Source organism: Blennius ocellaris (genome assembly GCF_963422515.1).
Source record: "Blennius ocellaris genome assembly, chromosome: 1".
NCBI lineage: Eukaryota > Metazoa > Chordata > Actinopteri > Blenniiformes > Blenniidae > Blennius > Blennius ocellaris.
The window spans coordinates 31,047,453-31,073,027 of record NC_137650.1 but is presented as its reverse complement, the minus strand read 5'-3'; the positions used below and the strand labels follow the sequence as shown (position 1 = coordinate 31,073,027).

The 25,575-nt window shown below is 40.9% G+C and overlaps 4 protein-coding genes across 4 annotated transcripts; 1 reads left to right on the top strand and 3 right to left on the bottom strand.

Annotated features, from left to right (window-relative positions):
- Positions 1 to 1,338: 1,338 nt before the first annotated feature.
- Positions 1,339 to 4,011, top strand: c1qtnf4 (C1q and TNF related 4; the record flags this gene model as incomplete). Its single annotated transcript, XM_080498082.1, is given in 3 exon segments — positions 1,339 to 1,695; positions 3,137 to 3,925; positions 3,928 to 4,011. Coding segments are annotated over 3 exon segments (1,230 nt in total).
- A 4,231-nt stretch (positions 4,012 to 8,242) lies between these two features.
- On the bottom strand, positions 8,243 to 12,760 carry ndufs3 (NADH:ubiquinone oxidoreductase core subunit S3). Its single transcript, XM_080496980.1, has 7 exons — positions 12,687 to 12,760; positions 12,270 to 12,335; positions 10,871 to 10,968; positions 10,502 to 10,651; positions 10,190 to 10,315; positions 9,966 to 10,085; positions 8,243 to 8,539 (listed from the first exon to the last, which is right to left on the bottom strand). The coding sequence occupies exons 1-7, from the start codon at positions 12,739 to 12,741 to the stop codon at positions 8,369 to 8,371; spliced, it is 786 nt and encodes a 261-aa protein (XP_080353106.1). The 5' UTR covers positions 12,742 to 12,760; the 3' UTR covers positions 8,243 to 8,368.
- A 569-nt stretch (positions 12,761 to 13,329) lies between these two features.
- On the bottom strand, positions 13,330 to 16,338 carry ptpmt1 (protein tyrosine phosphatase mitochondrial 1). The gene is made up of 4 exons (XM_080496991.1): positions 16,058 to 16,338; positions 15,446 to 15,526; positions 14,964 to 15,155; positions 13,330 to 14,013 (listed from the first exon to the last, which is right to left on the bottom strand). The coding sequence occupies exons 1-4, from the start codon at positions 16,202 to 16,204 to the stop codon at positions 13,885 to 13,887; spliced, it is 549 nt and encodes a 182-aa protein (XP_080353117.1). The 5' UTR covers positions 16,205 to 16,338; the 3' UTR covers positions 13,330 to 13,884.
- A 1,313-nt stretch (positions 16,339 to 17,651) lies between these two features.
- On the bottom strand, positions 17,652 to 25,321 carry prc1b (protein regulator of cytokinesis 1b; the record flags this gene model as incomplete). The annotated part of the gene is made up of 14 exons (XM_080498071.1): positions 17,652 to 18,201; positions 19,365 to 19,544; positions 20,102 to 20,206; positions 20,312 to 20,422; positions 20,494 to 20,640; positions 20,991 to 21,086; positions 21,506 to 21,642; positions 21,732 to 21,879; positions 21,995 to 22,144; positions 22,324 to 22,494; positions 23,043 to 23,276; positions 23,374 to 23,496; positions 24,990 to 25,122; positions 25,311 to 25,321. The coding sequence occupies 14 exons, from the start codon at positions 25,319 to 25,321 to the stop codon at positions 18,127 to 18,129; spliced, it is 1,821 nt and encodes a 606-aa protein (XP_080354197.1). The 3' UTR covers positions 17,652 to 18,126.
- Between the last annotated feature and the right edge of the window lie 254 nt (positions 25,322 to 25,575).

Sequence of the window (25,575 nt, the reverse complement as noted above, 5' to 3'; positions counted from 1 at the left end):
TAAGCGTTGCTTTGCAGTTGTAGAGGATGTTGCTCGGGCTGTTTTGTTTTGAATACCCTTGTCAGGTTTTTCAGTCAAAATGAGAGCGCGCACATTTCGGTGAGGATAAAAAGTAATTGTTGTGGTCACATCTGTTTCTCGATATCATTTTTAAAATCTGATATCATTTGGTCATTGCAGCTGTCGTTCTTTCATGATTGTGTTATATTCTGAATAATTAGTGTTTGTTATCTTTTGATGGTGGTTTTATGTCTTTTCTTCCTGTAATACTTTCCAAACCGAATTCTAAACTCTCAGGTAGGACAGATGAAACCCCGGGGTAAAGTGACTCGCTCTAACTTTGTGTGACACTTTGCAAGTATAGAGAATAGTGAGATTACGCCCAACAAGACAAGAGTTAGTCTGGAGATAAGGAGCTAAAAAGAACTAGCAGGAAACACTTGGAAAACAACAATTATCACTGATCTGTCATGAGAGGGCACAACCAGTGGTGCATGAAATTATGTGATGGGATGCTGAAAAACAATAATAATGATTATTGCTAATGTTACAATCGGTGAGCAACAAAATGAATAAACACAGTCCCCAGGCAGCGACAAGGATTTGGAGCTTCTTCTGTGTTAAATCAAGCTGAATAAAACAGTGAAATGTAATAAATTTTCTTCAGGTGCACTGCGAGGGGATAAAAGACCGAGATCAAGAGCATATAACCGGAACAGAAGTTCACAGGTTGAGATGCAAATGTACTTTTCCAGCTTACTTGTCACTAAATAAATAACATTAAATCAAAGAATTGTGGAATTCTATTCCTCCATGAGTCGATTCACTGAAAACTCGTTGACACATTTCGAACTTTTAATGCACTTTTTTTTATACTATGTTGGGTTGAGATGCTCCAACAGAATGTCGTTGTATTTATGATGGTGACAATAAAGGATTTGAATCTTGAATCTTTAAGCTCCAGTCAGTTAGAGAATGAACTTTCAAGACTTTATTACTCATTTTTTCCCACTTTTTTGACTTTTTATAATCAGTAAAAATTACATTATATGCAATTTGTGTAAAATACAATTCAATTGAAAATGTGTGATTGATCCAAGTAAGACCTGCTTTACACAACGTCTCCAAATAGGATCAATTTCTTTCTATAAAAGGTTTTACAACCTGGTATTCACAGCCTATCCCTTTACTTACTTACTTATTTATAAAGCGACTCCTGCTGTGAAATGTAAACATTTCTTACGAAATTACCAAATATCACAATTCGACTGACAAAACGTCACGGATGTACTGAAACGTTTCTCATTTCTCTCCTTTTCGGTCTCGTCTACAGATACGATGCTGCTCCCGGTGAATGTGCTGATCGGCCTGCTGTGCCTGAGTCACGCGAGCAGCGTGTCGGGTTTCGCTCGTCTGCAGGACGACGTGGAGCTGCGCTCGGCTTTCTCGGTCGCGCGCACCAGCAGCATGGAGGGCGGGCCAAAGATGACCGTGACCTTTGACAGCGTTTACGTCAACATCGGCGGGGATTTCGATGCCAAGTCTGGCTTGTTTCGCTGCCGCATCCCCGGGGCCTACTACTTCTCCTTCACAGTGGGAAAGTTCCCACATAAGGACCTGTCTGTGATGCTGATGAAAAACAGGAATGAGGTGCAGGCCATCGTGTATGAGGAAAATGCCGGAGAAGAGAGGAAAGTAGGTTTTTCGACATCTGACACAATATCGAACATTTCCAAGAGCTTTGGTTGTACAATTCATGAAGGTTCATATCTGGGTTGCTACAGAGGTTAATGCATTGCTTTTCTGTCATCTGGGTCTTGGAAAACCTGCCTGCCCTACATACTTTAGATGCGCTATTGTTTTAATGAATGTGCTTTTATTAGGCCTCTGCAGAGCTTAATGACCATAAATTCATGCAGGTCAGTGAGTCCCTTGAAACATAGCTGGGTAACACTGCGAAGACCATGAATGTGTAAATCCTTTGCTGAAAGTGGCCCACGACTAAAGCGCAGAAATGGTTTTTCAAAACCACAGTGAGTTATGTAAAACCATTACACATTTCATATTTACTTTTGGAATTACTATTCAACTTTCTTAATTAGGTACTGAAAACAAAATTGAGTAGTTACAATGGAAAGTAAGTCAGGAAACTCTTTGAATTTTCTCACTCCAAATGGAGGCTCTCTGATGTCTACATCACTGTTTTATTGTGAGATTGCTGTGACACATGAGTCGGTATGACCAGCCCACAGTATGGTGCTTATGCTGTTTATGCCAGATTATATTGTGAGTTTTTATCAGTGGACTGGTTTAGATGAGGACTGAAATGTTTTGTTTTTCGATTTATAAATCAGTATAACCAAGCCTAGACCAGCATAAACTGACATAAACCAGTATAAATCAATAAATATCATGTTTATTTTGACCAACATAGAACAGAGTAAGTCAATATAGACCTGTACAGACTAAGAGAGACTGGCAAAGACCTGCAGAAAAAAGCAACACAAGCACAAACCAACACAGACCTGCATAAAGCATCCTGAATCACAATAAAGGACTCCCTTGTAAATAGGATTTATTTATTGTCAATGAGGCTTCCTGGTTTAATGAAGGTGAATAATAAATAAGCATAGACCAAAAAATACCAGTACAGACCAGAAATAAAACCATATAGGTGCGTGTTGTGTATTTTTTTTTTTCAACGGGAAACAAGGTCTAACTGTTGTTTATGTCGTTAGTTAACACAGTCAAGCAAAACGGAGCTTTTTATCTCTGTCTTGGCAAGAAAGCAGATACGCATATTTACCAAAATGTGGATATTTACCTTGAAGCTGTGGGCTTTCAGACAGGCCTGTACTCCTCCGATGTGTCTAAATTCTCTTTTAGGAGCTATTCCTCTCTAAGGAAATGTTTACAGGAGTCTTTTATCATGTCAGAGATTACAGTGGTTGTTACTGAGGGTGTGTTTGTGTAGAGGTGGGGGATGGAAGCAGAACAGAGGGGATTATTCTCCTTAATGCAGAGCTGTGTCAGGTAGATGATTGGATTATGTGTTTGGTGTGTGTGCCTTGATGTAAAATAGGCCCAGACATGAATCCGTCACAGGAAAAAAAATTAAGTCTATCTTGTTCTTCAGGTGCAGAGTCAGAGCGTCATGCTGCAGCTGGAGTTTGGCGACACCGTCTGGCTCCGCCTTCATGGCGACCCTCGCTACGCACTCTACAGCAACACCGGGCACTACACCACCTTCAACGGCTACCTCGTCTACCCTGACATCTATGACTACCAGACACACCACCACCATCACGACCACCCTGACTACCGCGCCCAGCAGCCCTTGCAGGACAGCGATCCCAACGTGAACAGCAAGCAGGCCACAGAACCCGTCAAGTCTGGAGCGAGAGACACGGCGGAGGACAAGGAGTCGCCACACAAAGAGGAAGAGGAGGAGGACGAAGAGGAGGAGGACGACGAGGATGACCAGAGGTCTGCCTTTTCGGTGGGACGCACTCAGAGCATTGTGGGAGTAGACCAGGTGGGCCTGCCGCAGCACCAGCCCGTCAGCTTCGACACGGCGTTCGTCAACATCGGAGAGGACTTCAACGTGACGGAGGGCGTGTTCACCTGTCGCGTCCCGGGCGCCTACTACTTCTCCTTCAACGTCGGCAAGATGCCTCAAAAGACGCTGTCCGTCAAGCTGATGAAGAACCGCCTGGAGGTGCAGGCGATGATCTACGACGACAGCCAGGGCGAGAAGGCCCTGCAGAGTCAGAGCGTGATGCTGTCGCTCAAACCGGGTGACACGGTCTGGCTTTACTCCCACCAGAGGGATGGATTTGGTGCCTACAGCAACCACGCCAAGTACATCACCTTCACTGGCTTTCTGGTTTACCCCGATTTCCCTACCTCCACCTCCACCTCCACCTCCAGCAGCAGCAGCAGCAGCAGCAGCAGCAGCAGTGCCATCAGCCAGTCATATGCAGAAAAGAAGCCCTAGCTGCAGCACATTAGTGAAAGACTGAACATTGTGGAAGGAATTCATGCAAAATGGGAAAATCAAAGTGTTTGCAGAAGGCATCGGTCGGCCTTCAGGTTTTCCACTTATTATGAATCCCTTCAACAAGTCGCAAAGACTTTTGGACTGAGTGCAGAGCTTATAAAGAAAATCTCTTCAATTTTCAGCTAATGGCTTCCCAGGATTTCACTTAATCCCACTCAAATGTGAATATTTTGCTTTGTAATGAAACCTCAGTCCATCGCGCGCTCACTTTTCTATCAGCTGAACCCTCAAAAGAAGGCTCTCATTACTGGGCCTCCATGTCTGCTCTGCAGCTCTAAAGTGGGACCTTCCCATTTCCCAGTTACTCATAAACACCGTTTATCTGGGGACTTTTGCAAAAGATTTAGTTCTTGGTTGTTCCTGTGTTCAGGTGAACACCCTCAAACTCAAAAGGTGACAACTTCCTCAGTTTCCATGAATGCAACGTCAGTCTCATTCAGCTGCATTCACTTTGAGTTTTTTTTATGCAAACCTTTGGGATTGATTTGAGCTTCAGAGTCACCCAGTGGGTGTCCCACCTGACCTAAAAGTGAAGCAGAAAGTATCTGAAGTTTCATTTGGAGTGAAATATTCCTTTAAGTGCATTCCGTTATCCTCGTCTTGGTGAGACTTGGTGTTTCCGCTTGTAAGTGAAAAGTCACTTTATTTTCTTTGTATGTCTCTAGAGGCATGTGAAATGATATGAACTTTTGTGTTTTGTGTCAAAATGAGTCCCCTCTTTTTGTCTTTCACGAGTTTGGTGTTTCTCGCCCCGATTTTGGCCGCAGCAGGACCAAAAGGACGACGGGAGGACGCTGACGTGTTTTTGGAAAAATGTGCAGACTCCATATCCGCCCGACCGTTGACCACATGCCACCGCTGGGCCTGCGGGGATCTGGACCATAATTTGATTTCTAATTCTAGCAGCGTTTAATTCATGTCTTCAGATGGCGACCACTGTGGGGAAAATTGAATCGCTTCTCCCAGGCTGCTCTAATATGCACGTCTGTTTAATTTCACGCCACTGGGAAAAAGATGATGCTGCTCTCATTGTGACGAACCCCTGACTTTATGAAATCACCTTCTCTGCTGGAGACGCGCTGTGTGAAATGACACTTCACATTCACCAAACACTTGCATTTATTTCCATTACAGTTAACGAGATGAGGATTTATGAGACGCAAATGTTCTAAACACAACAGTGTCCTTCCAAAGGGTTCCATTAGTCACTCGTTCCATCACAGCGGAACAGATGTCATTAAAAGTTAATGCAGCAGGAGAGAATCCACGATTTTCATTTTTATAAAGGTACCATGTTGATTTTTAAGAGTTGCTCTGATTTATGCTACCAGTGTTCTAAGCAGGGTTCGCAAAACAGTGAAAAGATTGCATTTATTTAATCTTTTTCTCTCCGTTAATAATGGAAGTGTTGCTTCTAGCAGTAATCCTACAAAAAGCTATAATTCTTATCATATTCTGTCAGATTCACTGATATGATTCAGTAGAAGGTTTAGATTGCATTGCCTCTTTCGAATGTTTGTGATGTAATTCTACTAAAAACAAAAAGTCTGGTCAGGTCAGTCTATTGAATAATCATTAAGTTTAAATGAGTAGTTACTGGGAGGAAGATGCTCTATAATCTAGAAGACAGCCTTTCTTGAAAGAAAGGAATATATGAACTGGTGGCAAGGAGAAAAAGCAGCAACGCAACATCTGAGATAAAATACCAACATGCATGTTATTCATGTTGGTGTAGTTTTTATGTTTGTGCAAGAAGGTTAGCTGAAGAATAATTAGACATATCTCCTTTATTAAAAAGGGGTTTATTGAAATAGTAACATAGTATCATAATCTGTTATTTCCTAAACGGCTCTAATCAAGTGTTGCTCTACACACAAAATACACACTCCAAACATAGCACATTCATTTCTAGAAATGTTGTGCACATGTGGCTGAAAAAAACAAAAACAAAGAAGAAAGCAAACAAAAAATAATAATCGTCATAGCATGTTGTAGGAATCGGTTGTTGGACGAAAAATGAAATTGGAAACTTTCATGAAAAACCTAAAATTTGTGTATAATATGGAGCCACGTCTGGCCCAGTTTCAAGTGGAATAAAAATGGAGCACCATTTACAAATCAAGCACCCAAAGCTGCACAGAAAAAGTGGCTTTAGTGCACATGGCTCCTCCAGTTATTTCAACGGTTCTGACTTTTATGAAGGGCTACTTTATATAGACTTCCTGAATAATTATTGGTTTGAGTTCATAAATAGATAAACCATTTCTTTTTTTATAACTTCTGCATTCAATATCGTTCTCATGTTTACTTAAAAGCAAATGTTCATTGAAAAAAAGAGAAAAGCAAGACAATTTTTGGTGTTCTGAATACTTTTCGATCCCTGTGGACACAGTGTTGGCTTCCGAGGGTATTTATTATGGAAATAAAACCTTCAAAGGTCAAATTAAATGTCCCAGAGATAGAAATGAAAATGTGATCATGTTGCACAGTCAGAGAGGTGAGAAGTCATACGAGTTTGTGCTTTGGTGTGACTTTATTTGGCACAGGAGTAAATGCACCCCTTTGCACCTTGTCTGGAAACTAATAAGCGTCAGTGAGAGTCTGGCTTCAGGCCGCTCTCCACCACACTTTCACTAATCGTCAATTTCCTGTCCTCTACGGCTGCACCGACTTCTAAGAAAGTGAAATTTCAAACAATGAAATGCTTTTTTTTTTTTTTGCCCCTCAAAGTATGAAATTATGCTGCGAGTGTGCCTCATTTCAGATAATAATGTATTCTGTCACAGTCTGGGCCTCAGCGGTTACAGTGCTTGGAGTAGTTCACCTATGATTGCCTCACTTTTACTGTGAGACAAATCTGATGCACTTCATTTAAAAAAAAAAAAAAAAAAAGCCCCAGCCAGTCTGCAGCGCCTTCACAGAATTCATCTTGTGTAACAGACTCAGAAACACTTCTGTGATGCATGCATGTAACAGAAAATACAGTGAAATAAAACGTTACCTTATCAAGACTGCCCAGCAGCTACACAGGCCCAGTCAACGCCTGTTAACTGTGTACTTTTATTGATAAGTGAAATATCTGTACAGTAACTGACAATATGTTGGATGTTTTCTGGTCTGTGCTTCTCTGTTTCTGATAATCCAAAAGAAAGATTGTGTATTAGAAAATATGTGAAGCAGCATGGGTCAAGGTGTGTTGTTTAGTACTGGATTTGATTTGTTTGATTACCAAAATAAGTCAATTTCAAGTGCATAAATGTTTTTTTTAAAAATTACTTTTTTGACCCATGTCTCGTTTTCAGTGGTCTGAATCATGTCGACTCTTTGGGGTGTTTTGACTATTTCTTACATGTTAAATGAATGCTTCAATGGATATGTTTGACAAAATAAAAAGTACAAGAAATGTCTGGTCTGTGCCGTTTTATTAAAACGACTTTAAAGTCTGATTTAATCCTCTGTGCTGCAGCACCACCTGCTGGTGGATTACAATGTAGTAGATTTGTGCACGAGACCCTTTTTGTGGGTTATTGAAAGTTTTTGTCATTGGAAAAAATTATCAAAAGTAATTTGTGTCAACTTTTAAACAAAGCTAGTTCTGGTTTAAAGACTTCTGCATATGCTTTCAGAAAATAGATGTAGTTTCAAGAGTTAAGCTTTAGTAGAAACTGAGTGTTTCTTTTAAATAACATGTCTGGTTGTAAAACTCTAAATAAAAGCTTGTCTTTGCCCATTTTATATGTCTCAGGTTTAAAGAATTCCAGTCAAGTTTTAAGACTAAATACGCAAGTTTCAATTCTGAGTTTAATTTAAATACATGGTTTAAAAAAAAAATTCATTATCCTGGTCTAGTTTGGCCAACACAGGTCTGTTTCTACCTTTTTTTCTTTCAAGAGAATTCTTGCAGGTTAATGTACTTAATATTCCCAATTTCACTCAAGAACAAAGTGTCTATTTCAACAAAGTCTTCATTCTTAAATGTTAACTTTAGCAGAAAAAGGAAGGGTGATGTACTTTGTGCCACACGGTCAGATCACTTGTTGATAGTGAGGCAGTCCCAAGTTTGAGTTGGACTTCGAGATCTCTCAGAGTTTACATGCTCTTCCTCTTTAGTGACTATAAATGACTTGCCGGTGCGTTTTTCAGTTCACACTTTAGCAAAAAAAACAAACATCTCAAACTCCATTCAAGACCATTGTATTTGTATTTTTATTTACATAAATATTGAATTCTCCAGCGTCTGGACTCTCTGGGTGACACACGCAGACACAAACTGGTGTGAAGTGTTTGCAGACTGGACTGAAGGGGGCATCACTTCTTCTCGGGGGGGTTTTCGCCAGCCTCCAGTTTGGGCGCTGCGTCTTTGGGCTCTCGGTAGGCGGGGAAAACCTCCCAGGGCGTGTTCAGGTCAAACTTCCTGAACTCCTGCGACAGCTCCACGGGCTCGGCCACCACGCGCTTCAACTCGTCATCGTAACGCACCTGCAGAGGAGGTCTCGCGTCAGCTTGCAATCTCTTCTATTTAATATACTCTTTTATATAATGAATTGAGTATCGCTTTATCAATTCATGAATACAGTGGAGGCACTTGCAACACAAAACAATGTTAACAGTAAAATTTGCTGAATTCAGATTCTTAAATTAGGAGTACAAATTAATTATTCCGTGAACAAGTCTGAATTCTGGACTGACCTGAATCATAGAATGCAATAAAAAAATGAAAATGAAATGGTAGGGATGATAAAGAAGCACTACATTAAAATTGATTATCTAGTATCAGTCATTTTAATTTAAATAAGAACAATAAGTGAAGCTTAAACTACAAACAACATGCAGACTATGAAAAAAACAGCCATTTAGATTTAAACTATCAAACTTTAACTCTGTCATGCAGGCGCTTACAGTTTCCAAGAACTTTCTACATTTGTTCCGATTAAACACGATCTGGTACGACAGCTGTACTAATCCCTAAAGATGTTGTTCCTGCAACTATATTGGGGCCATTTGGAGCTATTTTGTAAACTGCAGTCCCTCTAATATTGTTGGAAGTTATAAGCCGTGATTAACCACTTTATCTTGGACAGAAGCCTCTAAGAAAGGCTGCAGACCTCTAATGGGCTCGGATTCTGATAAAACCTGAAATCCAAAAGCTGGCAGACTGACCCACTAAACTACAAAAGCACGAAACTTCAAAAGAAAAGTAATATGCAGTTTCCCCTCAAGTCTGCTCCAAATTTTGGAAAGTGTCTTATCATGAATTTCTTTTACATAAACAAATATAGATCATAAGCAGACCGCTTTTAATTTCCCACAATTGAAAACATTGCAGTTTTGTAAAATATTAGCATGAAAACCTATTTTGACAAGGTGAATCACAAACACTGCAAAATCCAGTTATAATCCCACTGGGACTCAATTGCTGCAGTTCTCTTTATGAGGGAATTAAACAGGCCTCATTCCTGCTGTTGGCCTAGAAAGTTGCAGCTTTTTATTTCAAACAGAAAAAAATACTGAGAATTCATCCTCCTTCCTCGCCTCCCTCCACTGGCTCTCAATCTCATTGTGTACGTGCACAATATTGTTGCAGCCTCACATCACCCAGATGACAGAGAACTGCTGCAAACACCTTCCGACTTCAGAGCTTCTGCATTTAGAACCTTGATCCTGGAACAAGGCTTAAATCTTGCCCAGAAATACTTTGCTGGTTCTTTGTGTGGAAGTCGTTTCCTGGTTGAAAATGCTGCTTTCGTGTCATTTTTATCATTCGTTGTCTTTGCGTTTTGAGATAGTGCAACACTTCAGTCAGCAGTTGTTTATAAATATGCTAGAAATACATCAGCCTTGACTAGTGAGAGATTGCAAATCCTCCATTTGTCTAATCGGGCTGCTGCTGCTGGCAGAAACTCACCTCTACATATCCTGACAGAGGGAAGTCCTTCCTGAATGGGTGCCCTTCAAAGCCGTAGTCGGTCAGAATGCGCCTCAGGTCCGGATGGTTGGCAAAGAACACCCCAAACATGTCCCACACCTGGTCCAACACACAGGGGCACGCTCAGTTTGTGTGCGTCTCTGCCAGTGTACCGTCAAGGGGCTTAAATATAAGCCGTGACCATTCTGCAGGATGCGACTCACCTCCCTCTCGTACCAGTTGGCAGCCTTGTGGACGGAGACGGCGGAGTCCACTGGTGTTAGCTCATCCGTGTACGTTTTGATCCGGAGACGAGAGTTGAAGCGCAGCGAGAGCAGGTTGTACACGATCTGAAAGTAAGACACACAAATTCTATGAAAACATCCAACACAAGAGGTCATTTAAGCGAGAGCGGTCCAAATGTTGTTGCTGAAACCTTAACAGGTTAGAGGCCTGTACTACGACACTAGATTTTCTCTTATGGAGATAACTTCAAGAATTAACTCTGGGTGTTTGTGTGCGAAGTCCACAGTCACCTCAAAGCGGTTCTGCCGTGTCGGGATGTCGACAGCCGTCAGGTCAATCATGTTTCTGAACTGAGCGTTGGTGTGGTCCCGCAAGAAGGTGAGCACCGGAATCACTCCGTCAGGATGGATCATCACCTCCAGCTCGTTATAACAGGTCACCTGCATGGAAACAACATCTGCAGGTTTGTAAACAGGACAATGTAAATTTACCTCTTAAAATTATACTGGGCTTTTCTGCAGCCTCCATTTTCTTTTCGAAAAAAGGTCAAAAAAAATAAATAATCCAGTTTGGTATTTAAAGGCAATGTTCAGGATCAAGTTCCAGTACTAGTTGACATTGATCTAAGTTTGATCACATCTTATCTTATGTAAACTGACCTGGACCTGCTGGACATATTTGGGCATCATCTCAGCCACGTACTCTCCAAACACTGCCAGCTGGTTGTGAGTGACAGCATCCTTGGGCCGGACAGTGGCTGAATGAAGGAAGACGACACATCCAGTTAATCATCATAAATAAATGAACTTAGTGCATCACAGGTCTGATTACATGTCAGTCACACAGCTAAATCTTATTTGTTTTTGACACAATTGGGTGTGGCGATGTTGACAAGACTCCTAAAACAATAAGGGAAAAACATTCATTGTTAAGCTAAACAAAATGCATATTGCTTCATAGTGATGAATACCACTTGTCTTTACTTTTGTGGAAGAAAATCACATTTGTTTATGTATTTTATGAGGACACGGTGAGGTCCTTGCTCATAAATGTAAGACAGGTACGATAATGCAGTTGTAACAAGCTCAGTAACATTTGCAGAAAACAGACACTATTTCGTGAAAAAATACCAAACAGAGCTTTACATTGCCGTGCAGTAAAAAAATGTGAACAATGCAAAATGTTCTCATCTTTTTTACAACAGAATGAGGCAGATTAGAAAACTGTTTGTGGTCAAACTGTCTATACAAACGATGATGTAGTATTTTTTTGTGGTGTGTGGGTAGGTTACACATCTGGAAAGGCTTGACCAATGTTTAAAATTAATGAGGTTTTATAACAGCACTGCCTATAATCCAGCAAAGACCTGCATAGTACTGCGACATGATGCTAAATCATATATTGCAACTTTAATAACAGCATGGTTTCACAGTGACCATCGCAGCAGTGAACAAAATCCAGCTGCAAACTGCAAACTGATCAAATCCCAGCCTTCATTAAACAATGAATTTAGTTATTTTCAACAACTGATAACTATTAGATCTAATAACTCAAATAGAGATTTATCGACTGATTAAACTGCCCCAAAAGCACTTTACAATGACAACGTTAGTCAAATTTCCCAGTTCACACACTAATGAAGGCTTACATTATGTTTGGTGCTTGGTCTATCCCTTGGGAGCAATTTGACGGTTCAGCTCTGCACAAGGACACTTTTACTTATGGATAGACAGATGAGAGACAGCTCAGGCTATAAACTAATATACATTTCTAACATCCTCAAAATTACAACCAGACACTCAGCCATGTTAAGATTAATTTTGAAAAAGTTCAAGGAAAGGAGAAACCTGATCAAAAACAATAACCAAAGCCTGATTTTCAAGGAAAGTTAGAAATGTAAATCACACAAGTTTGGTCTGCGTTTCTCAATCATAGTTTTAGATGTCTACCTGTGTCAAGTAAAGATGCGATTTCAGTTGAGCTTGAGGATACAATTGTGCTGGTGCATTTGTGAAAACATGTGAAGCAGGTGTACCCCATGAAGGAGTGTGTACTCACGGCTGGTCTCAGAGGTGGAACCCTGCAGTCTGGTCTGTTGCTGCAGGAGACACGAACTCCTCGCAACTGGAATGGAAGGGAAAGCAGAAGAAATCGATTTTTTTGAAACAGGAGAATAAACATGACAGAACTACTCAAACGAAAATGCAGAGGAACTGCTGTGTTGCCAGCCACAAATCGAGACTAAGGTACACATTCCCGTTGTTGCTTAAATGAAGTCTGAAGCAGCAGTAACAACAAAACCTGTCCAGAGCAGGCTGACGTTAGCATTAGCTAGCTCGAAGGTCAAAGCTGAGACATTTGACGGTTTAAAATGACACCGTGTGGCTTTCAATGTGACGCACGTAAAGGCAAATTAGAAGAGGTGAAAGTAGCGGACATTAAGTATAAATAAAAATCAATTTCTAGTGAACATACTGTTAAAACTCCTTCCAAGTCCTCCGCGGACAAACCGCACCAACGACGCCGCCATGTTTCCTCCCCGGAGTCGAGCTTCTTCGGCCGAAGAGGCGGCAGACGGCGGACTGGAGGTCTGGCGCCCTCTGGTGGTCCGGAGGAAAACAGTAACAACAAAAACGGACATTTTAGTAGACAGGTGCGTCTAAAATAACGGATCACACCCAAGTAGTGATAAAATTTCAGTGCTCAACAGTCATTAGTACTGATTGATTGATGGGTGCAGATGCCACCTCTTCGTGCACATTAGCTGGGTCCCAAAAGAAACCATCATTCTGCTGCAGATGAACAAGCTTGCAAACTTACATTAGTCCTGTGCATGGCAGTTGAGAATAAATCTCCACAAAATGGATATGAAAAGGTCAAAAGTGATGGATATTCATATATATCTATTTAATGACACAAAATTGTTATTACAATGATGGGGAAAATATTTTTAATCAACAATGATTTCATTATAAACTTGTGTTTTTAAATGAATGTTGCTTTGTTTGATCATCACACAGAGGAAATGTAAAAACACCCTTCATTCCCTTGACATCCATCAATGAGCTTGTGGATAAAAAAAATATATATATAAATCAGCAACACCATTCATCCAATATTCATGTCACAAGTATTTATTTTACACAATTTTAAAGTTTCAAGGCACTTTGTAAACATGAGTGATGATTAAAAGAGTAAATAAGAGTTTTCTTTTGTTTATAAATTCCCTAAAATATCCAAACTGCTGCCAGATGCCATAAACACCAGATGAGTGTGGCATTACTGGAGATATACAAGTGTACAATATCACAATGTTGAATTCCTTACAGATTATGTTTTGGCAAAAAAAACAGACGATGGGGGTGGCAAAAAAAAAAAATGCAGAAACCCAAGTGACTCGGCTACAGCTCTTTCAGCATATTACAGTTTGTTTGTTTTTTTATTTGATATTTTGATGTTTTCTCCATCTCATTCTGTGAACTTGGAGCTTATGTGATGATTTGTAACCTTTTCTGCTAAACAAAGGTCTCCAAAATTAACCATTTAAAAATGCCCTTTTCTAAAACTGATGAACAAAAACCGGAGTACACAGCAGATAACGGCACTGGCTCCGAGTCCGTCCTCCCAGTTTAAGTGGGATTATAATAAAGGTCCAATCCACAGCTCCGCTCTCTCAGCTGCATTGTTGGCACACCTGCTGGTGGTACTTTCTCAGCATGTCCAGCTGAGCGGAACGCACCAGGATGTGCGGTCGAACCGTCGCCAGCTTCTGACACGCCTCCTCTGGAGTGCAGCTGTGCAACTGTCGGCAGAAGTCAAAACATTTGGAAAACGAGTCAACAGACAGCTGAGGTGGGACGTAAATAACGACCATGAGTGCATTACTCAGTTTAAGTTCTAACCCTGCACAACCCTGGTGGTCAAATAAATATATTGGAGGTAATGTTTTCAATCATTTCAATTCAATTCAATCATATGAACAGCAACTTTTCTGCAGCAGGGATGTCAGTTTAATATATATATATATATATATATATATATATATATATTATTTATTTTTTTTTTTTAAATAAACCATTCAATTTGATAAATACATAACCAACCTTTAATTAAGTAAAATCTAGCATGTATGGGGGAGCCCCAAAATTTTTTAATTTAATACAAAATGTATTTTTCCCATGATTGTCATTTTAAAAAACTAAATAAAAAAACTCCATATACTTTATGGATATATATTACGCCTAAATTAAAAGACCCATTTTAATCCTCTATCGTAAAAGTTTGTAGGCTCTGAACATAAAAAAAATAAAAAAATAAAAAAATAAATATATATATATATAAAATAATGTTTTCCTACATTCGTTATTTATAATCAAAATTGCTTGAGACTTTATTTTTCAATGATTTATTTTCTTCTGTGTTCATCCGGTTGTACGTCTAATCATGTAAATAACAGTTAGCCTCGGTGTAAATGTACTGAGAAATGCAGTTGACTGTGTGTACTTGAGGTGCAGTCTTTGTTTCATCATCATATGTCTAATATACTTCTCCCAAAAGCTTCACACTATAAAATCTGCATATTTCAAAGATATCGGCTTGATCAAAGAGTGAAATTGTGCCATTTCCTTGTCAAACAGCAGCTGGTGACAAGAAAACGTGATCTCTTCACAATTTCTCGGGCAAAACAACAACGGCAAAAATAACTTTTCACCTTCAACGTGCCATGAACAGGCTCTTTTGTCTTATACTGACCCGTATGAGGTAAGCTGCAGCAAGAGTGGCGCTGCGGGATCGCCCGGCTTTGCAGTGCACGTACACGCTGCTCCCCTGCTCTCTGTGCTGCAAGGCGAACTCCACGCCTCGGTGCAGGTTCTCCAGGGTGGGGACGCCCGTCAGGTCCACGGTGCTCAACCTCAGCTGCTCAACACCTGCACCCCTCCACTCCTGCAGCCCACGTGTCACATCAAACAGTCATTGATCAGCTTTTGCTGTTGCACGGTCACAGTTCAAGACCAGAGGAACTCCAAATTCAGTATTTAAGCAGGGATTTAAACACATTCACGGTAATAAATTGACATAGATTTTCACCAGTTAAACTACCCAATATTCTACATTTACGGCACATAAACATTTTCAAGCCATTGTGGTTCTCATTCTCGTGTTGCAAAGTATGGGAATCAAAGATCCAGCAGTTTGAAAGATTAGAATATCGAGTTTCGACAATGTAAACGCACCTCGGCAGAGTTGCAGAAATATTTGGTCTCATATGGCTCGTTCATGGTGATGACCCCTCGAACATTCTCCTCTTCCACGAGCTGCAACACAAGAAACAGAAACAATGAGTTCTTAGAGCTGCGGAAATCCCACCGATATATGACATGACAATCACACATCTTTGATCCACTTGACATTTGGTGCTCATCCTTCAGCACTGTTGTCCTTCTTACAATCCATCTATGATTTCCTGTGTTGCTTAAGTGTTTCACAAAGCGCTGTCTCATCTCAGTGGGAATCTGGGATTTTAAGTATGTATTAATAATGCAGGTGAATTTTTAAAAAATTAAGAAAATGGACAATGATGAATATTTTTACAGAACTAAATCAAAACAATGACACGTCCATATATTATAGAAATAACATGGACTTATTCTTCCAATTTTTAACTTACAAGTCAAGATATGAAAAAAAAGGAATTAATCTTGCACATAATAACAAAATGTATTAATGCATCTGGAATATGAAATTGGAGAGAGATGACGTTACATGATAATTTCTTTTTAATGATTATTTAATAATGATCAGCCGCAGCTTGTCCCGGTGCCTGGAGGCCCCAGATGCCGCCCCACCTGTTTGGTCATGGACCTGAAGGGCAGCGCTCCGAGGATCACCGTCTCGTCCACCCGGTCGAACCAGCGCCGGGAGGAGACCTTCTCCATGGCCACATTGTAGGCAAGGGTCGGGTAGAAGAGCAGCCTGGCTAACGCTCCGGACATGGCTGCGCTGTGCGGAGTCAACGAAACGCGTAAAAACTAAACAAGTGAAACTCTGTCGGACCGGGTCAGCTCTCCGGTTCTTCCCCGTGTTGTTCCTGAGGGGCCAATGTGACCCACACACACACACACCGGCCGCAGCCTGACTTGTCAGCCGGGGAAGAGGCGCTGCTCCCAACGGTGGTCAGTTCCGCCCACAACAGGACTTCCGGCTACGAAATTTCAAAATAAATCCCCGTCTGCGTCGCCGATAAAGCGACTTCCTGCTACAACGTTAAAACTAAATAAAATAAAAAAAATATTTATTTAAAGTGTTTAAAATACCGAATATACAAAATGACACATAGAGCAGAGCCACTCCAGCTAACAGCAGATTCTGAATGCAACTTGTATGATCCAAGATTGAAATGGCTGAAACTCAAAGAAAAGCTGGATTTTGCAGCATTTAAACCTTTAATATAATATTATTGGGATCTACGAGACCCCTGGGAAATTGATTAAAACCTGTATCATATGACTCCTTTAATGCTGCGAGGAAGCCTGCAATGACTAGCCGTCAGCCATCGGGCCTGTTTGTGCTGGTGTCGACATCACCGACATTGGAACCGAAGAATGTGAGGAAATGTCATGTTCAGTGACGACTCAAGGGTCTGTCTGCTGAAGTTAGATGGCAGGATCAAAGTATGGAAATGGCGCAGAGAACGCAGTGCAGATTGCTGTACAGATCACTCAACATCTTTCAGGCAAAATAGAACTTGCCATTATTGAAGGTAATCTCGATGCAGTGATATATCAGAATGAGATTCTGGAGCCAGTGAGAGTCCCCTATCTCCACAATCTGGGACGTCACTCTTTCCTCCAACGCTCACCCCCACAGAGCCAGGATCAGACTACTCCAGAGTTTAGGCGTGGAGAGGATGGAATGGCCTGCTGTGTCGAGAAGACCTCATCCCAATTGAACCCATGTGGGATCAGCTTTGGCGTGCTGTACATCCCGGAGTAACCAACAACCCCCGGTTAAAGAATGGGATACCATCCCACCACAAAATGTGGTTATGTGGGTGACCAGCACAAGGAGGTGCCAAGCTTTCTTTGACAGTGTAAAAAGCAAAAAAAATGGCCAATGTTTTTTTTTTCCCTTATTGCTGTGGGAAAGTGTGATCATCCAATACCGACAGGAGATATTGGATTTTGGCACATTGTTTTTGGAGCGCTACCCACACGTTTAGCTGTACTGCTCATTCCACGAAAGCATGATCCTTACAAGAGATAAATTGTTGTAAAGGTGACTTTCCAATTATATAGAATACTAAATCAATTAGTATTATTAAAGGGGAGAAATAATTGACCAAAATTACATTTCCAAACATTTGAGAAGTTTATATTGAACTATAAGGCAGCATCAATCTGCCATTTCAGTAGACATCAATTTAGATGAACACATAACTATACAACAACAATCTATACATATATTTAGAGAAAAGAAAAAAAATCAGATGGAGGCATAAGTCTGGATAATACATCATTCTGTGCTGCAATATAGATAAACATAGTATAAAAAGTGCAAAACATTTATTGGATTTGGTTTGTAACCCGAGCTTGCATAACGTGTGTTCTTTCTTTTTAAAAACAGGATTAAGCCCGTACACACAATATCCATTCCATCTCAATAACTGGTAGGTTACAGAAACAAAGTAGTGTTGCTTTATTTTATGACAAACACACTGCTCTCTCTTCTACAGCAACACGCTCAATAAGGGTAACAGGTTAAAATACAACAGACTCGTCTCTCGCTGAAATAACACGATATATTAATGCCTTCATTTACATATAATAGTGAGTAGCAGGGGACAGTAGTGATAGGTTTCGAAGGAGACCTCAACTTCATTGGTCGGGAAACAAATGCTTTGGAGATGATGCAAGGGTCAAAGGTTGTTGGTGGTGGTGGAGTTCAGGATGTTGTGCTGGATCTTGGCGTCAGAAGCCTTTGACAGGTCTCGCTGTGGAGAAAGAAGAGCAGACTTTAAGCTGAGAGGCTGGGATGATCTGGAAAAAAACAAAACATGCCTGTACTTTGAAACTTTTTTTTCCTTTAAAGTAATATTTGTTGATCATTAGAAAGAACACTGAAGGCCATTAGTGCAAGTTAGAGAGACAACGATGAGAAAATCAAACAAACGTGTAGAAATCTGATTATATCAGCTTCTGAGAAGTGGAAACAGGAAAAAAAGAGAACGTGGAGGGCAAGCTTGTGTTGGCCGATCAGCTCCGAAGTTGACTCCCAAAATGTAGCACACGGCACATAAAGGAGTCCACATTGACGGGAAACGTGTCTTCATGCATTTGCAAAACCTCTATTCAAAACCTTCAGTGTTGGAGATTAGTATGATTATTATTGCTTCATCAAACAAGCGAGCAAAACCAAATTACTTGAAGTTTAACTGAGATCAAGCAGAACATCACTGCCGTTAATGGAGTCGATTGAGGAAATCACAACAACAAAAAAAGAATCACAAACTATACACAATTTGGAATATTCAAATGATTTAAATATTTTTTGAACTCGGACAAGAGTTTAGAGGCATCATGTAGACAACATGGTGCAAGTTGGACTTACCTGGGAGTAAAATTGACAAAAAAAAAAAAAGATCTCAGAAAAATACAAGTACACTAAAATAACACCCATTTGTCAGTACTTTTGTTTGGGGACGAATGGTGATTTTAAAATGCTCTCATTTGCAAAGCACTGCATGGCAATAGCAAAAAACAAAAAAACCAACAACAAAACAAAATAATTGTATGTTTTCACAGATGCAGCTCCATGTCAAAACATCTACTCAAAGTGTGTTTCTTGTGACATCTATGTCAAGAGCCACATCTAAATAAAAAAAGCCATAAGGTTCCCTGCAGGGTTTTCCTCCTTGACTCGAGGCATGCAGTCACTTCATTATTAGAAAGAATAATTAGTCAGAATTGCAAGATTTTAGAATTGAAAACAGACCTTGACTGAACAGATTCAGTGGTGGCCAAGTCCCTCTAAAACATAAATTTGCATCATTAGCATCTGCAGACAAAGCTCCACAATATGCCTCAATGCTTTACAGCGTGAAAAAAATACAAATAAAATAGAATTAGAGAGATTAGAGACAAAAAGATAAATTACCACAAACTGTGAATATGTGCTGGCAACAGAAGCCATGCTGAAGGTACGCTGTGGACTAGCGGAGGTCAGCAACGCACCACTTAGAGGCGAGCCCTTCATCTGGGCTTCGTTCTCCTTGTTGCAGTCCCGCCATCGTGGGTGGGGCGGTCTACTGCCGCCTGGCGTACGCACCCCTGGGACCTGGATGGACGCACAGTAGGAAGGAATTCCATCAGAAAAAATTGTCAAGAAATAAAGACTGAAAGCAAATAAAGTGATGAGGTCGAAGGCAAAGCACAAGAAATGACACACGTTCAGTTCCCACACACACACTTCAAGAAATATTCCTGTTGCAGTCAGCTGGGATGAGCTGCAGCACAACAGCAACCTTGTGTTAGATAAAGCAGTGGTTAAGATGAATATCACAAGGTAGGCGAATATGCTCAAAGTCTGCAAATGTTTAAGTTCTCAGATGCAGAAATCACGTAATGAAGCTTAACCAACTTTAATGTAGATGGTTGCAGCCATTACTTCATATTCAGACAATCACATGCTGGGTATTTAAAATGTAGGTGCCATAATATAGACGGTTGATCTTTTATTCCATATTTGTTTGGACAACACACGTTTGTTCAATACTAACAATGCACCTTAAATACCAGCGGTTCTTCTCAAACAAGGCTTGCTGCAATGTTTTATTCAAACTTTTTTTGAAGCTTGTGTAACCTCCACTTTATTCTCTTCAAAAGTAGACCAACCTTATTTGCTGAAAGTGGAGGGCGGGGCACGGGTGAACGACACAAAGTCCCTGAACGCATCGTGCTGTTAGACGTGCCACTAGAAATGCTGGAAGTCACATTGAACTAAGAGAGAAAGAGGGAGGTTAGTGGCATACAGACAGCGCTTTCCCATTCAAGCAAGAATTCACGCCACATCCACCAGAGTGAAGCACAAACTGAGTTCACCACCTTTCGCGATTTGTTCGGCGTGTTGGCGCCAAGGAGCCGGCGCTTGGTTGGCGTTCGTACAGTTGTTCCGTACAGCATGTCCTCCTCCGTCTGTTTGTTCTTCTTGAGGTGCTGTGCGGAGAAAGAGTGAGCGAGTGTCCCGGCAAGCATGCAAAGCTCATGATACCGGTAAACACGCTCACCCTTTCTTGTTTCTCCCTTTCCTTCTCCAGTCGGTGCAGTTCCCACTGCTCCTCCACGTACTGCAGGAACTTCATATCGTTCACCAGAAATTCCCGACCCTGCTCCTTTTCCCACGCATCAATTTCGGCTTTTAATTTGTTCTCAAGCTAAAAAAAGAAAACAAATTATTAGAGGTTGGATTGAGAGGATATTTCTTTAATTTGAATGACTTTTTTTTTACTGACCAAGAAAAGTCAGTGGACTTAAAAAGTAATATCTTAAAGCATTAACTTCTTATCATGTTGTAATAATACACAATGACAAAGATTGACTTAGCGGTATTAGAAAAATGTGAATCATTTTTTGATATGTGATCATGGTTAAATATTGGGAGCGCAACTACTAAACCATGATGAATTTTATTATCATGTTAACAGGAAGGTCTAGCATTGCCTCGGATTTATTCGCCACAAAGTGACAGTTCCACGTCAGAACTCATGTCGCCCTCGTGCCTCACCTTTGGAAGACTCTTATGCAGCTCCGACCGCTGCTTCTCCTCTTTGAGAAGATTCCCCCCTCGGTTAGTGAACCTCGCTGGATCTGTTGCTTTTTTCTGTGAATGAGAATAAAGAAAAAAGCAATCGCAGCCTTGATTTTCATGGAACACGACAGGATTACTCAGATGAGCAACTTTAGACATTTCTGGTGGGTAGTCCAGTTTCTTTCCAGATCACAAAGACATGCGTTATACATTATTTGGTGAATAAAATCTCCCTGTTTTGTCAAGCTGAGCTGCATTAAAGACTCTTTCTGAACATGGCGAGTGACTCAGTAATAATTGTACATTCATGCTACCAATAAACCCATTATGTCTTCCTGCATACAAGAGGAAGTTGGATAAGACGTCAGACAGACCGCTTGAGCAGGGGCAGTGTGAGTCATGGGTTTAGAAAATCGATGGATGGATGGGGACTTGGAAGGAAGTACAAATTTTGTTTCCCTATTACGGTTTTCTTGGTTAAATAAACTCACCTCCAGCTCTTTAAAGAGTCTCCAGCTCTCCTCCCATCTGTGAACACCATCAAAAAGCTCTTTGTGATCTTCAAAATGCTGATTCAAGCGCAGGATCTCGGCATCATGCAGACTTAACAGTTCCTCATTGAAGTCCTCTGAAATAGTCAATGAAGTCTCAGAATCACATTTGAGTTTTTTGGCTGATTAAGATAAGACAACTTTAGCGTAAAACGCAAAAACCAACCGCTAAAATACGGTGCAAATGCCTGCCGCTGGTCAATGCTCAGGAAGCATTTTTCCCACATCACAGCAATTTCGGACCGGATGGCTTCTGTGACGCTGCGAATGTTTTGTAGTTTGAGTTCCTCCAGACGGTGAACTTCTGATTGTAACTAAGGAGGAAGAAAAGTTGTAACTGAACTGCAAAATGGCCACCAGAGCAGCGAAATCGTCACCGGCCACGAGAATCAGAAGGAAAAGAACGGATAATCAGGTGAGTTGTCTCACCGCTTGCAAGTTCCTCTTCTTGGATGTGACCATGTGAACGTTGAAGACCTGTCGCTCCTCCTGTGGGACCTGCAGCCGATCCCACAGCAGCTGGAGCTTCTCCCTCTGAGTCTCGCATGCCGCCTCGTTCTCAGCTTTGCGCTCCTCCAGCTGTAGGAACAACACTGTTTAAGGCTAATAAATCAGCAGTTTGGTTTTGAATTAAAACTTTAAACTGGATAAAAATCTCACGTGGACCAGAGTCATGGTTACAACCTGCCAACACCTTCTGACGATTTTCCCTAACCGTTATAAACTGCACGCTACAAAGCCGAAACCGTTTGCCTTGCCTGACAGAGAAGCAGTTTGAGTGATGTGATGTTGTCCCTGGAAAGGCAAAAATTGTCCTCGTCCTCACATACGACATCCTTCTCAAAGCTCGTGTCAGGGACATGGTCGAGCTGCTCCATGTGCAGGATGATCTTCTCTTTGAGATCTTTGAACTCGATGAGTCGCTTCTCCTGTGAACATTAAGCGCAACAAGACAACGTTGAGGGTCGATGATAACCAACGCCCGAGGGTCTGTTGCCCACTGGGGTAATTTGATGGTCATGTTATCATTTCATCTGTATTTTGGTTGAATGAGAAAAAAAATTGCCATAAAAATGTCAAGACTTTTTGCATTGCATCCATTAATATGTCACAAAGGAAAACACCAAAATGAGACTGGTATCAAACCGTGACAGACACAAAATCTCATAAGGTGTAATCTAAGAACCAGTCATTGTAGCAGAGCAGACAATAAGCAGTCAGTAAAATAATACAGGTTTTTCAAAATCCCACAAAAATCCACGGGTTTGCAATGTTTGCAATTTGAAACCCGCGTATCATTTTCCCTCCACTTTACAATTATGTGGCACATTGTGTCCATCAAATAAAATCCCAATAAAATACATTTACATTTGTGGTTATGATGTCACAAAATGTAGAAAAAGTTCACAGTGTATATATACTTTTGCAAAACAATGTAACATAGTGGTGTTGTAGTCATGACAAATGAACTGCCAACCTTCTCTGCGTTCTGGTTAGAGATGTGCCTTTGGAAGTCTTGTAGCTGTTCCAGTGAGGGGACACAGTCGGGAATAACACCGTACGGCAAAGAGCACAGGATGTCGCACAGCTCGCGGTCCTGCTCCAGCAGATCCTTCTGCTGCTGCATCCGGTGGGTCCTCTCCGTCGTCAGGGCTTCTACCTGCGTGCGGATGTTCTTCTCCTTCTGCAACATGCTAATTCCAGCCTCCTCCTAAAACCACAGATGATCACAGATTGATTTATGTTCTTTGCTTCCACTAAATTCTCAGGTAAAATCAGTAACTGAGGATTGGAAACGATGCCGCCACCTGAAACATGGGGAGTTGAAGTTCCAAGCAAAGCTTTTCCATTTCTGCAGCGCAGGTCTGAATGCTGCATTGGAGCTTCCTTTTTAAGGTGTCCTCTTCTTGGATCATCATTTCGAGTAAGTTCTGTTGATGTGAGGAAGAACAACAAAATAATGCAAAATTGACATTCAAGTAAAGTGTCAAGTAACAAACTAATCAAGTAATTTCTTTATATTCCACTATAGATGGTCTGCACTTTGATGAATCTGCAGAGATCAGCAATGTTGCTTTAAAAGAATGTGTGTTAGCACCTGCACATAAACACGGACTTAAAAAACTATGAAGAAGTACAAGAATAGTCAAAGCCTCACAGTGGGTTATTTAAAATGTATTGAAATAGACAACCTTGTGCAGTGTTTAACATTCAATAGCATGTCTGTATTACATAATAAGGCAATAATTAGTGAAGATCAGCTGAACTGCGCAGAGTAAGTCAAACAATAAAACTCTCAGGCCAAATACCATAGCAAGCAATACCAGTTATGGTAATTAATGACCAGATTTCACACAGGAGATAGAGCAAGTATTGTTTTAACATGAGGAATTTGAAACATTCCAGTGGCCTAGTTTCACTGAGAACTACCATTGTGTTTTCCCAACACCCCCACCTATCTTTCTGTCTTGTGTACTCAACCAAAACCCATTCACATATATCGAACGTTGAATGAAAGTTTACACCTCTCATTGAGACTCAATTGATGCGTTTGGTACTGAACCGAAAAAAGCCTCAGGTGCAGGCTAGTATAAAGGAGCGTGACAGGAATAGACCTAAGATAATTTGTCATTGTCCATATCCCTGAAACTATGAAACCACAAAAATTTGACTAATTTAATATGAAGAGTTACAAAGAAAAGGGTTTTCCAATATGCAAAACCTCAATCCATCTGACAATAAAGCTGATCAACATTTTAGCAAGTACTCATGCAAAACAAACATATATTCCATATAATACCAGAATATACAAAATACACAAATAAAAAGCTGTTCATTGACATGGAGATATTCTGTAGAAGATTAATAAACTCGATCAAAGAAAATGCATTTTGTGCACAACATTAAAAATATTCACCCCCACTTATTAAAAATGTAATTAAAAAAAAAATCCATGAAGTGACCACAATAGCAAACATTTGCAAGATGGTTATTTGGAGGGATATATCCCAATTAGTGCGTCTGTGGATTACATAACCAAGCAGGGTCAACACACCCAGCTCCTGTCTGGTCTTCTCTTGACTGAAGCAGACACTAACTTGTCTCGTGCTCATGAGGCACATAAATCAGATTCCTGATCACAACTCTGAGGTCGAGTATCTGGCTGTGAGCACTCAAGTGAAAGATGTTTTTATTAAAACAGATGGTATGAGAGAAAATAAATTAATGCGTAATCTTGAGTTGAATCTGGTGTTCTATTGATATCCTGGCACTGCATCCTCTGATCCACCTGCCTCAGTCCTTGTTGGGGCACAAAACGGGTCTGTTCCAGGAATCCACTCACTCACTTTCAATGTGTGACAATGCCGCACCGCTACAAGTTTCAACACAACAATACATCCATGCACATTGTGAAATCTCTGACCTTAATGTGGTTTTTGACAACATTGGTTCTCTGCAGTCGCTGGTCCTCTGGTATGCCGATCTCCTCCCAAATATCCTTCAGGCGGCACAAGGCTTTATTTAAGCAGGACACAGCCTCTCCTGCGAGCACCTCACTGCGGGCAATATTGCAAAGTATAAGTCTTTTCAATAACCGAGAGATTAACATTATTACAAAACGCGAAGCAATATCCAGCCTTACTGGTCTCACCGTTGCTAAGCTAACACTGAGCAACCCCTGATGTAATTACATTTTACGTATGAAGTAAGCTGCCCTCACCAGGAAAAAAGCATTTGACATTACCTTTTCCTCATCGTTAAAATCCACACTCGGTTACCACGCCGGTAAATACTTCGATATAACAAAATCTTGTGAAAAGGGGAAGCAGAAATCTCCTCCTCTCCGTTTGCCCTTTCTCGCTCGGTCAGTATGGTCCGTTTGCAAGCAGTTTCAAAATACGCGTACCCGCAGCGTCCCGCTTCCTGATTGGTTCCTTCTGCAGTCGCGCGTGTTTAATAACACCGGGAAGACCCGTATGTGACTTATACAGTGGAACATTTTGAGACAC